The following is a 13274-nucleotide window of genomic DNA, read 5'->3' on the forward strand; positions in this document are numbered from 1 at the left end:
ATAGGGAAGATGGAAGTGGGGAAGTACCTCATTTTCCAGGTGGTCGCTCTCAGGAATGGAGCTTCAGATGTGGTGGGAAAGGGTGATGGTTTTGTGTAAGGAGCAGGTCAGCTGCCCTTTCTATCAGTCTTAGACTTCTTGTTTTATTACTTGGGAAATTCTGGAAAACCCTAAGAAAACATTTCCAAGAATGTTACCCTGCAGCGTGACCACCTGACAGACAAAGTAGTACTGGCCAGTTTGCTATTTGGAGAGCTCTGTCCTAATATGTGCACAAATGTGGCCTCAACTGGGCCTTAAGGAGAATTTAAAATAACTTTGACAGAATTACGGAACTGTATTTTGCTTTATATTATAAAGGCTTTATTCCTTAAAGTGAAAGAACACAGTCCTAAAGAGCATACATTTCCTCTGAAAGCGTTGAAAAATCTTTCTAGGCTAGCATTTTAATTACTTAAGGTGTCTTTCATTTGCATTTGTTTTTGCTTTCTTAACATTGCAATGCATGCAGCTGTTTTGAATACTTAACCTTTCGAGCTGAAGATCCACCTTTGCTTTTAGGATACCCAGAGTGCAAAACTTAAATATCATGCAATTGATGTTTGCCTGCCTGAGGTGCCACAAAATCACGTTGATTTGTTTGGTATGGTATTGTTTGTGCTAGGGTAGCATAGGTATCCTCTAGTTCATTAGGAGGCATGTAATGCTACTTGGGAACTTTTAATTAGCAGTTTGAGAATTTAAATCTTCTGGTTTTGAATTCCGTATATTCGTGTATGGAAATAGATCTTCAAATTATTCATTTTTGTCCTACTTTAATTTCAGTAGTAAAGCTAACAAGAGTTTCAGCATACTGGCAAGACTCAAATAAAACTTACCAGATATTACTGTGTGACAGAGAGTTATGTATAAACACAGATGATCCCATGAGCATAGTTGATTAATCTTAAGAATACACGCTGATCTAAAACCTTCATAGGCAAGAGATAGTCATAACAGTTACCGTGTTGGATAGGAATGTGTGAAAAAAAAAAAAAAAGTCATCTGCAACTACCACGTTTGGTATCTTCACAAATCCAAATATTCCTCCGTCAGACTAGACCAGACTTACTGGTATACAAATCTAGGAGGTGGACATCATACCTCTCTTGACATCAGCAAGATTCTTTGCACAGCTAAAGTATGTGTCCCAAAGGAGGACAATTACTGCTGCTAGTTTCCTTCGTAGCCTCTGATAGGGAAAAACAAAGTCAGTTTGTGCCTGAGGCTCAGCATGAATCCTACTGACAGAGATGACAAATGGGTCTTATGGCTGCCTCCCACCTCCAGGCCAGAGTAGCCACTTCTTAGGATGCTTTGGATTGCCACAGCCTCATCAGTGCATCTCACTGTGTCCCAACAGATGCGCTGTCAAGGAGTGCTGTTGTAAGTGCAACCTCGGTAAGCATGGCCTGATGTTATCGTAGGAAAAAGAGCTGCCAATTGTAGATTTCACTTTAAAGAGCACTGATTATTTGTCCAACTCGCTTCTGTTTCAAAACATTGCATTGTTTATGAAAGTGTCATTTAGTGTGGGGGCAGCCTCTCCAGCACGCAGAGATGGTGCATAGACCTGTCTTAATAACGTGCACATCCTTGTCTGTCTGTATATAGCAGGGCTTGTGTGTCAAGATGAAGAGTCAACAGCTGTGCTCAGGTGTGCTGCATCTGGCCCAGCTGAGACGTGCTGGAATGCAAATAATCAGAAAAGCTTGCAATCTGGTGTTCAAGCCTGTTAGCTCAATACAACTATTCTTGCAGACCTTGTGAAGTCAAGATTTTAAAAGGAAATTATTTAGGCATAAATGGGCCAGGTCCTGTGATTTGTGAAAGCTAAAGAACCAGAAGGGGAACAACAAAATAGCGACAGCATAGAGTCTCCCCTTGACTTTTTAGCACAGCCAGTGCTTTATACACCTGCAATTTATCCTCAGATCACAGAACTGATGAAAAAGTGCCATTAACACTTACAGTGTAGGAATGCTGCTATCTTGCCTCTGCACATTCTTCAAGCTAAGATTAACATGTTGACACCCTGAAAGATTTGCCTTCCAGACAGATGGAAGATGAGTAATATAAAGGGATACTCTGTGTCCAACACATTGGAAAGAATACAGGACAAACTGTATGATGCCTTTGTTGTAAAGGAAGGAGAGGGAAACAAGGATTCTTGAGGAGAACGATGGAACAGAGAGATGTAAACAGATCCCCAGCATGAGCAGGGAGCTCACTGTACAGAAGATGTGGACTATGTGATGACCTAGTAGCTTATAGTAATGTTGACTTTAAGTTGTATTGACAGTCCTTCCACGAGCTTTTTTTCTCCCGTTGGTGCTGTACTTAACCCCCTGCTCTGTAGCTTCCTCCTGTCTGTGAGTAATGACTGGTGATACTGGTCCAGCTTTAAAAACCAGGCTGTAGTATAATCTGATGATTTCATGGTTAAGGAATTTGTGCTTCTATTTTCATGATTTGATAGGACTCCCTGATGATTCCTGGCATGAGCAGTGTTGTGGGCCAGTAGCTCGTTATCAGTAGTAATACTTGGCACCTATAACTTTAAATGTTCAGAGTGCTTAATTTAGATTTTGGAGGGTGTTTTTATAACACATACTCCCCACGCAGCGTGCGTGTTTGTGTGTGTATGTCTGTATGTATAGATGGATGAGTAATGCAAAGTAATTGGTTGACCTGAATTGTTTCCTAACATTCTTCTGTGTTCTTTTTATGAAGGAAAGGGTATTGTGCCAAATAATGTAACCCGCAGGCCAAGCTTCGAAGGATCAAACGAATCTTTTCCGTCCTACCATCAGATCAGTAATGCAGCCTATGAAGGGACAGGCTTTGGAGCAGAAGGTGCAAATATGCTTACTGAAGTTCCAAGGCCATACATGGACTATTTAATCTCTACTTCGCAGTCTACAGCTATGAATGCTCCTGTACAACGACCCTCTGGAGTAGGCACTCACAGCACACCAACAAGCCATCAGCAGAAAACATACCCTGCAAATATCGAGTCTTCTGTGATTAATTATCCAGTGGCTAATCACAGCAGTCAAGCTTTGCAGCTGCAGGCATCCCATGGCTCCACCAGCCAACATTACAGTAGGCAGCACATGATGGTGCAGGGGGAACCTATGGGGTATGGTGTTCAGCGGAGTCCATCCTTCCAAAACAAGATGCAGCAGGAGGGAGGATACACCAATCTTCCAAATAAAGGGGCAGTTGTTCAGAATAATTCTGGTCATGCATTTCAGCAGGCACCAGCAAGCCTGTATATATCACATTCTCATCACAAACAGACAAGTCCTTCTTCTCATCAAATGCATGTGATATCCAGAGGTCCAGCCTTTGCTAATGATTTTTCAGACAGTCCACCACAAAATCTATTAACTCCATCGAGAAATAGCCTAAACATGGACCTCTATGACATGAATAATCCTCAAGTTCAGCAGTGGCAGGCAGCAACACCGTCACGCCGAGATTCTTTACAAAATCCAGGAATAGAAACATCTCCACGGCAACACGTATCCTTCAGACCCGATGCCACAGTGCCGAGCAGAACAAACTCCTTTAACAACCATCAGCAACAGCCACAAGTGACAGTGTCTATAAGACAGGTTCCTCCAGGAAAACCTGATCCTTCAATTACATCTCCAAATACGATCACAGCAGTCACATCTGCTCATATTCTCCAGCCAGTGAAGAGCATGAGAGTGATGAGACCTGAGCCTCAGACTGCAGTGGGACCTTCCCATCCTGGTTGGTTACCTGCGCAGGCACCGGCTGTGGATGGCTTGGAGATCATTGAGCAGCATGTGCAACCTGTTGGAGCAGCTAATGCCTATCAACTAGATGTGGATTACGGTAACCAGGAACTGCGGTGTCCACCACCACCGTATCCCAAGCATTTGTTACTTCCCGGTAGCTCTGAGCAGTTCGATATCAACTGCTTATGCATGGGTGTAGAGCAGACCCTCCGTGTAGTCCCCAATTCAACGTGCAATAAGGCTGAGGAGAACAGTGAGCGAAATGATAAAAGCAGCAAGAGCACTAAAGCTGAAAAAACAAGCAAGGATAAAAAGCAGATTCAGACGTCTCCGGTGCCTGTGCGAAAAAATGGCAAAGATGAGGAAAAGCGAGAATCCCGAATAAAGAGCTACTCACCTTTTGCCTTCAAGTTCTACATGGAGCAACATGTAGAAAATGTCATAAAGACCTACCAGCAGAAAATTAACAGAAGATTACAGTTGGAGCAAGAAATGGCTAAAGTAATTCTCCTTGTTTTGTTATAATAAAAGCTAATGGGGTCAAATTGATTATTACTATTTTTAATCAGTTAAAAAATTTATAAAGGCAGACTCTACTGGAAGTAGTAGGTATCCAACACCTCCTTATACTAGACTATTTTCACTTAGAAGAATGGACTCTCAGCAGGACTGAGAGGCTGTTTGAAAAACCTGAGATGTGAAATAATACCTCTTCATACCAGAAAAGTAAAATGAAGCAAACCCCCTATAGTAGGAAAGTATTAGGTTTGCTTAGGCAAGAAGTCAGAAGCCAGGTTTGAGGCTAACTCTGGCAATACTTTGGCAGCTCTTGCAAAACGTTGAAAAAGGTTTTCTCTTTGCTCCAGTGCTCTTCCCTGTTCCATGATAGCCACTCATTCACCAAAGCCATGGTTCAACTTGGCAGTATGATCACTGTGCCATGTTTTCAGATGAATGTGTAATACTTGACTGGAAGTTGTCTGTTGAACACATGTAAGTAATAATATTGTGCAAGTAATCCTGTCTTGGCCAGCTTGAACTGATCTTGGGACCCTTGCTGGAACTTGTTCTAGAAGCAGGTCTCAGGGAGGTGCACTTTTTGAGTGAGCGTGCTGCTTTCATGCCTTATTGTAGCTCTCAAACCTAACCTGATTCACTGATAGGGCTGCTTAAAACAAAGCTGCCAAGTTCTGATGGTTGCTCTGGCAATTTTGTTTTTAATTTTTAGATGTGGAAGAGGTTTTTTTCCCCAGGCATGACTAGAATATGACTAGTCTACTTTTGTATTTAAGGATAAACCCTAAGGAAAGCTATTATTAATGCACAATGGATAATAATTAACTACCCGATCTTCCCTAGCACAGTCAATTTCCAGAGTCAATTAATTTGATGCTGACATTGCTCCAGAAAACTCAGCGGTTTGTTTGTTGAGGTTAAAATTAAAGGAATAGGCTTCTAAAATCTCTTGAAAGGTAGACAGTTAATAGTTTGTCCTCACTGCAAGTACAGATTGTGCTGCATTGCTTGGATTTAGTGAATATTTTCCTGAGATTGAGATAGGGAATGATCTCTAGAGAAGTAAAACAGCAGCTAATTGCATTAGTTCTTCTATTCTGACTCTTCAGCTTTCCCTCACTTCATAACTCAGAGATAATTCAGCTATAAACAAAAACAATTCCTTCCCCTAGCAACCTCATCACTGGCTGGAATAATACACTCAGGAGATGTTGGCTATCTGAATATCGCATTATCCTAGAATTAACCAAGAACACAACACACTAATTATTTTACCTTAAAACAGTAAACACTTGCTTTATTATGGATTTATGTACTTGCCTTACATTTTAAAAACAGTATTACTTGTTTTGATTTGGCTGTTGCCTTCAGTCTGAAAATTCATCCTACCTGTTCTGCAAGTTTCTGCAGACCTCCTCCATCTTCTATTTATACAGATTTCATTTTTATACCATGGGGATCTCACTGCATAGCCTGGCTGCCCACATTCATCTTTAAAGACCCAGACTACAGATGTGAAATTAAATCAATCTAAGCAGCGGCCCTGTGGGTGTATGCTTGGGTCTCTAGCCTGCTAATCAGGCAGCTTCAACTCCCTCCTCCCCATTGCCCCTTCCCACCAGGCACTAATCTTCCTCTCAGAGTGCTTCAGCTGATGCCAGTTAATTCAGGATTTTGGAAATGGGGTATGCAGAAAGAAAGGGGTGTGCTGTGGAAGATGAGTTGTCAGGAGATCATGGGGATCAGCCCAGGGGCTTCTGCTGGTGGAGGCCACCAGTGGCTCTCAAGAGAGAGACAGGCACCAAAGTTGGCAGTGTGCAGGCTCTGTCTTGAAGGGCAGGGAGAGTCTGGTTGGATACTGCTGCTTCTCCCTTTCTCAGGAGGTCTCTCCCCACAGCCATGTGAAATGTTACTTGCAATTACTTGGAGGCTCTCTGGGGACAGGAGGTGGCTGGATAAGCCAGGTTTTTTACAGTTTAGGTGCAGAAGGGAAATACTACATTTAGGAGGAAAATAGCACCAGGGTCTGGGCTGCAGTGGCTGGGGGGAGGCTAGAGCTGAGGGTTATGTGCACATATTTTGGGAGGGAAAAGGGAGAAGTTTATAGAACAGATGGTCAGGAGATCTACAAAGCTTGAGAGTGGAGGCTGCGTATGGCAGAGGAAGAAAAACACTTTCTAAAGAAGAAGGTTCCCAAGGCACTGGGGAATGTGTAGGTCAAAACTAGCTTCTTAATTGCAACACAAAAACCAACAGTCAAAGAGCACTCAAGGTAGGAGCTGTTAATGTGAGTTGCCCTGGAGAACCATTCATGAACAAAGTGGACTGCTGCATCTAGTTTTAAGTTTCAGTTTAAGTTAAGCTGTACTGCAGTGCACATACATATAGTGGAGTGCAGTGGCAAAGTGCACATTTGAAAGGTGTAAACCAAATCTCATGATCAGGTTTGTTGTGTTATATTACCCTCTCTGACAGTATTGCCCCATGCCTCTTCGTTCAGTCAAATGAGAAAGGCAGACCAGTCCCAGATATGGCAAATTCAGGTAACAAGTTAGGGCACAGTGAATTTGCCAGTATTTCAGAAATACCTCAATAGACTGAAAAGAGAGTATATCTCCCATGAATGTCTTTTCTGGTTCTTGGTTAATTTTTCTGAGAAATGCATTTTGGGAATGCTAGTTTATTGTTCTCTTGCAATGAATGTAAGAGTACTAGCTCTTGTGGTTTGCTTTCCTTTGTAAAGGCTGGCCTTTGTGAAGCAGAACAGGAACAAATGAGGAAGATTCTCTACCAGAAGGAGTCCAACTACAACAGACTTAAAAGGGCCAAAATGGACAAATCTATGTTTGTGAAAATCAAGACTCTGGGTATTGGTGCATTTGGAGAAGTATGCCTGGCCTGCAAAGTGGATACCCATGCCCTGTATGCCATGAAGACTCTGCGAAAGAAAGATGTGTTAAACCGGAACCAGGTGGCTCATGTCAAAGCCGAGAGGGACATACTTGCTGAGGCAGACAATGAATGGGTGGTTAAACTCTATTATTCCTTCCAAGATAAAGAGAACTTGTACTTTGTGATGGACTACATCCCAGGTGGGGATATGATGAGTCTACTGATTCGGATGGAGGTCTTTCCAGAGCGTCTGGCTAGATTTTATATTGCAGAGCTCACTTTGGCTATAGAGAGTGTGCACAAAATGGGATTTATTCATCGAGATATCAAGCCGGACAACATTCTGATAGACCTTGATGGGCATATCAAACTAACTGACTTTGGACTGTGTACTGGATTCAGGTGGACTCACAATTCAAAATACTATCAGAAAGGTAGTGTTCTTAGGCTTTATTTGTGATGGTATTGCATTATTTATTTTGAAACAAACAGGTACCTCTTGGCAGAAGTGTCAGCTCAGAAAACAGAGGTGTGTATATTGACAAAGGGTCAGTGACAATGTGACGTGTCTGTCTCTCACTAACTCATTCAATTAGTTGGTTTCCAGTCCTTTGTTCCCAGTACTGTTTAAATCCCTGCCAGTAATCTGGCTGACCACTGCAGTAGCAGCAATTTTTCAGTTTATACTTGTTTGGAGGGTCTCTTTTGATGGTGAAATAATTTAATCACAGATTTAAAGTAGTCCACACACCTCCTGTGTGTGCCATTGAGGAGTATTGGTATCTGTTGGCCAAAAGGTCATGAACAATTGGTATAGTTAATCTAAATATACTCCGTTGTTCTGTATCTGCCATATGGGAGCATGCTTCCTTGCACTGAGACAGAGACATTTTGCTGGTTATGGAAAATCAATTGTGAAGGGGAGGGCAGAAGGAAATGCCTTGGGTTTAAAGTTTAAATGCTGTTCTTCAGTGAGAGTAGAAGGTGGCACAACTAGGTCTAGATAAATACTTTTCTCTTTGTGTGTTGTGTGTTATGACCGTGAATGTAAACTTTCTCTCCCATTTGAAAGGGAGCCATATCAGACAAGACAGCATGGAGCCCAGTGATCTTTGGGATGATGTGTCCAATTGTAGATGTGGAGATAGGCTGAAGACGTTGGAACAAAGAGCTAAGAAGCAGCATCAGAGATGTCTAGCCCACTCATTAGTTGGAACCCCTAATTATATTGCTCCTGAAGTCCTGCTTCGTAAAGGTAGATAACTTGTATTTTTCTCCTGTTTAAGTGACCATCGATGCTTTGAAATTCCCCCCCACCCCACCCAAGCTAAATAAGCTTGCTGCTTTGGAAGATTGTCATTCTGAAGGCCACAAACACGTAGCTCAGATTAAGGAGAACAGATTTCTCTACATGCTCCACTGTTTAGCATCACATTGCTGACATTGATGGTGGTCATGCTTTGTGTGTCTGTGTGTATGTCTGCACTCTGAGGCCTTTGAATGAGACTGCTAATAAATGTGTCAGATGATGATGTCAGCGATATTTTTCAAGTATAAAGCAGATTATCTACACTCATGGAGTATGACTATGACTGCTAGCAAGTTTACCTAGACCAGTGAGTAGCCAGGTGATGGTTCTGAATCACTGATTCAGACGGGTCACTTAAATATGGATGATGTAAACTTGTGGAAGCATGTCCTCCAAATTCCCAGCCAGAATCTTGGGGAAAGCCAACAAAAAGTCTTCCACAATTTACACTGGACACCCTGCATTCAAAAGCTTGGCTTGAGGACTTTAGACAGTACTTGGTGGCTATCCATGCAGAACAGACATGGCCACTGTAGGAAGGAGATCGGATGTTCAAAATTGTCTGCAAGCCACATCCTAAGCCTGATCTTTCTCAAGTTGAGAGATTTCACGTTTGCTCCTACATCATCCGATGACACAAATCTCCATTGAAATCAGTGTTTAAGTCCTCCATTCCTTTTCGGAGATCTCAAACATATACCTTATTTGTCTTTTCACAGCAATTAAGTGATTGAAATTGTTCCTCTGCTTGGAACTTGCTCAGAAAGTCATCTGTGGCTTTCTTCTGTCTCTAGAGCCAGGCTGTGTCTTTCAGCAGCTTTTCAAACTCGTGGTGTCACCTCCACTGAACCTAGGGGGGACATCAGTCACTAAACCTTTTTGTTTTTCTTTGATGTTCAGTTTGTGCTGTGTAGTGAAGTAGTTGTGGGACAGGGCACGAAAGAACTTCATTCTTTCTAATGATATGATTTCACTACTCACTTTTGTTGAGAATTAAATTTATTCCAAAAGATTCCCAGACAACAGGATTAGATTTTTACTGACACCAGTACAATTTAGATCAGCAAGCAGAAGAGACTTTATGATGAAGGTAGATTGGGAGTCCTTTGTTTTTAGATCACAGATTGTTTGTCCGAGAAAGACAGAAATCTGTGATGTATGTTTTGATACTTAATTGCAAGTAGCTCTATACACATTCTCCTTGGTTGGTGGAGGACAACCTTTTGACTTGCTTTTCAGGATACACTCAGCTCTGTGACTGGTGGAGTGTTGGTGTGATCCTCTTTGAGATGTTAGTGGGGCAGCCTCCTTTTCTGGCTCCTACACCCACAGAAACCCAACTGAAGGTAAGTTGAAGCAAAATTCTAATCTGTGGTAGCAAAATTTTAAGCTTTTCCCTTCCTTTCTCCTCCATGCACAGACCTATCCCCTCTTGTTTTACTAGAGAAAGGAGCAGTGATTACAAAAACCTGATTTTAAATAGTTCTATGCAGGGACAAACCCTTTCCCAATCCATGAAGATACTGAATATCAGACTAGAGCTGACTTGTCCAACTGCATAAATAGTTATTAGAGTCAGCACAATTGGGATTTCTTAAGCACAAGTTCATCCATCTAAATTCCTTAGAGTGCCTATCGGATTTGAGTAAGCCGATATGCTAGTGATAATTACGGTTGGCAAGGTAAGTGTTTCAAAGTCAAGCAGCGAGTAGTTTTTTATTAAAAAAAACGTATCTCCTGACTATTCTTCCTAGTTTATATTTTGGAGATGAAACGAAGTACTTCCTTGAAGTCATTCCATCAAGTCGTGTAAATTGAACATGTTCTCAAATCGGACTATGGGAGCGTTCAGGAAAGACCTTGCCTTTTTTAAAAATGGAATCACTCCTTTTATCTGCTATCCAACAATGTTTCTTGATTCATTAATTATTAACAGCCAACGTAATCTAATCATTCGGTTCTTGAACCTCTAAGATAACTCTACAGACTGTGAGTTGCCTAGTTATGTGTACACTTCTGTACAGTTAATGTGGGCAATCGAAAGGATTCTGTTTCCAGGATTAGAAGTTGTTTAACAACCTTTCTTACCTCCAGGTGATAAATTGGGAAAGCACACTGCACATTCCCTCACAGATCAAGCTAAGCCCTGAGGCAACTGATCTCATCACAAAGCTCTGCTGTGCTGCTGAGGACAGGCTTGGAAGAAATGGAGCAGATGATATTAAGGCCCATTCTTTCTTTCACTCTATGGACTTCTCTACCGATATCCGTAGGCAGCCAGCTCCCTATGTTCCAAAGATCAGCCATCCAATGGACACGTCAAATTTTGATCCAGTTGAAGAAGAAAGTCCTTGGAACGATGCTAGCGGTGACAGCACCAGGACATGGGATCCACTAGCCTCTTCCAATAGCAAACACACAGAACATGCTTTTTACGAGTTTACTTTCCGAAGGTTCTTCGATGACAACGGGTATCCGTTCAGGTATCCCAAACCTTCTGGAATGGAAGTTGGCCAGTCTGAGAAATCTGATGTAGAAGACAAAGGCATGGTGGATCAGACTGGAGCTTGTCAGCCTGTATATGTGTAAATTATTGTATAGAGTACTCCAGATAAGACTAATCTCAAATCCAGTAGGGCCTTTAACTGATCCTCTAGGAGCTGATCCTGCAGCGCTTGTTCAGGTGTAGCTCCAGCTGAGGCTGGAGTCGTCCTGGGGAGTCAGAAGCTTGCAGGGCCAGGTCCTAAAGATAGCACTCTTGAAAGTTCAGGTCAGTTTTACTGTAAATAACTTTGTTGATAATACACTTGAAATCCTGGTCTTCACCAAAATCTGCAAGGCCAGCAGTCTATCGTTTCTAGGCCTATTTTTATTTGAGGTCAGCACCCCCCTACTCAGATTAACATTTACAGACTTCTGCAACTGTCAGCGTTATTTTTTAAATGAATAAAGAGCACTTATATTTTGTTTATAGCAGGGGTTTTTTTCCTACTAAATTATAGGGATTAACTTTGACAAATCATGCTGCTGTTCTTCTTTTCTACATTTTTATTTTATCCATAGCACTTATTTCACATTTAGGAAGATGCATAAAGCTGAAGAACATGTGATGAAAGGTCTCTGTGCAATAATGTAAGAAAGAAAAAAGAAAAAAAAAGAAGAAAAATGAAAAAAAAACAAACCTGCTCTCTAATTTTCTAAATTTACTGATGCCATTGTATTCGCACCGTGATTTTTGTTTATTATATGTATTTTCCACATTTCAAAATTCTGACATAATCTTAAAGCTGCTTTATTTCCTTCTGCTTATTGGAGTGTAATAGAAAGTGTGAGCAAGTGATAATTTGGGTGTGATTTCATTGTCTAGTGTGTGAAGAATGTTGCATGAGCAGTGTTTTTCTATTTGAAATGGCCTTTTCTTGCCATTCACAGGCAGGTCCTGTGGATCCATTTTTACTAAGGGTCTAAAATTAGACCATTTTAAGCCGTGTGTTGATAAGGTATTGTGTGGGTGGTTTCCTCTTATGATTGTATCCAATATTAATTTTGTCAAACAGATTGCAAAGGTTATAACTGAATAGTGATTTTGTGGTCTGATGTAATAGATCATTTTAGTAAACACGTATCATCGGCACACACGTTTCCCCACAAAGGATGAATAGCAAGACCATTATCACACAGCTGATTGTGGCAGCAGTCTAGATCGGGCTTATTCACGCAGCATGCAGCACAGCGTCCAGTGTTTAATACTAGCAGTAACGCAGAGCACCAGTACTAACACGTGTAGCTCAACGTCTTCAAAACAGAATGTCTAACGCTGTGCTCCCGTAATGCACCGAGATCCTAAGTGCAATGAGGGTGATGTTGAGCGCGTGCAGCTCCACGGACATCTACGGAACCTGGAGGTACGTGGCTTTTCCAGGCATCAGATCCCTACGCAGGACTGGCTGTGTATCCGTTTAGGATCCTAATGTTTTAGGCACTGACATCTGAAAATGTTGGCATTGTTCATAGGTCATTCTGTCCTGTTGTCTAGAAGTAAAAATGTTGCTGTGATGGAGCACAATAGTCCTGCATTTCTGTCAAATTATAGGTGTACTTTGAAATATCAATTCTTAACTATGTTAAAATATGCATTTTTCTTATATGTATAAGTGAGAATTACTCAAGGTGATATCAGAATACTAAAGATAATTAAGCCATACATATTTGCATATATATTATATATAACTAAATAAGTAAACACACACAAAAATCCTTAATTCAGATTAGTGTAACAGTCCTATTTAAAGTGATTGACATAATAACATTTGAGGAAAACACTCCTTTAATGTGTTTTTGCTTTATTTTATTTTTAAATCTGGAGCTTCATTATTTTTTTCCGTATATTATTCCACATATTATTCCTTAATGTTTTAGCATATCCTATCCTATCCATTGTTTAGATATCTAAGCAACAACATATAAATTCATCAGCCTAAACTAAACAAAAATGATTGTGTATTTGTTTACATTTGTATGAAAGGAATGTTCTGAGGTATGCAGTGCTTGTGTTGTGACAGTTCATGTAAGATTCAGTATTACTGCTTTTTTATATAGTAATGCCATTTTTTGTTATTTACATCTATCTGACATTCTTTCATGTGGTAGGTTCTTTCTCAGGAACTCAATTTAACTGTTATTTATTGATATACCATTGCCTTTGAAAGCTTCTACTGGCACAATTTATTAAAAATCTGAGTCAAAAT

General features: G+C 41.0%; 1 protein-coding gene across 2 annotated transcripts in view; it reads left to right on the top strand.

Moving 5' to 3' along the window:
- LATS2 (large tumor suppressor kinase 2) overlaps positions 1 to 13274 on the top strand; it is a 51610-nt gene extending 38336 nt beyond the window's left edge. For both annotated transcript variants that reach the window (XM_087757564.1, XM_087757565.1), the window contains 5 exons: positions 2773 to 4310; positions 7069 to 7651; positions 8290 to 8472; positions 9766 to 9872; positions 10621 to 13274. In XM_087757564.1, the coding sequence (XP_087613690.1) occupies positions 2773 to 4310; positions 7069 to 7651; positions 8290 to 8472; positions 9766 to 9872; positions 10621 to 11115 (2906 nt within the window). In that variant the 3' untranslated portion in view covers positions 11116 to 13274. The remainder of the gene's footprint in view (positions 1 to 2772; positions 4311 to 7068; positions 7652 to 8289; positions 8473 to 9765; positions 9873 to 10620) is intronic.

Source organism: Nipponia nippon, unplaced genomic scaffold (assembly GCF_047370975.1).
Source record: "Nipponia nippon isolate SJK-2023a ecotype South Korea unplaced genomic scaffold, ASM4737097v1 scaffold_2, whole genome shotgun sequence".
NCBI lineage: Eukaryota > Metazoa > Chordata > Aves > Pelecaniformes > Threskiornithidae > Nipponia > Nipponia nippon.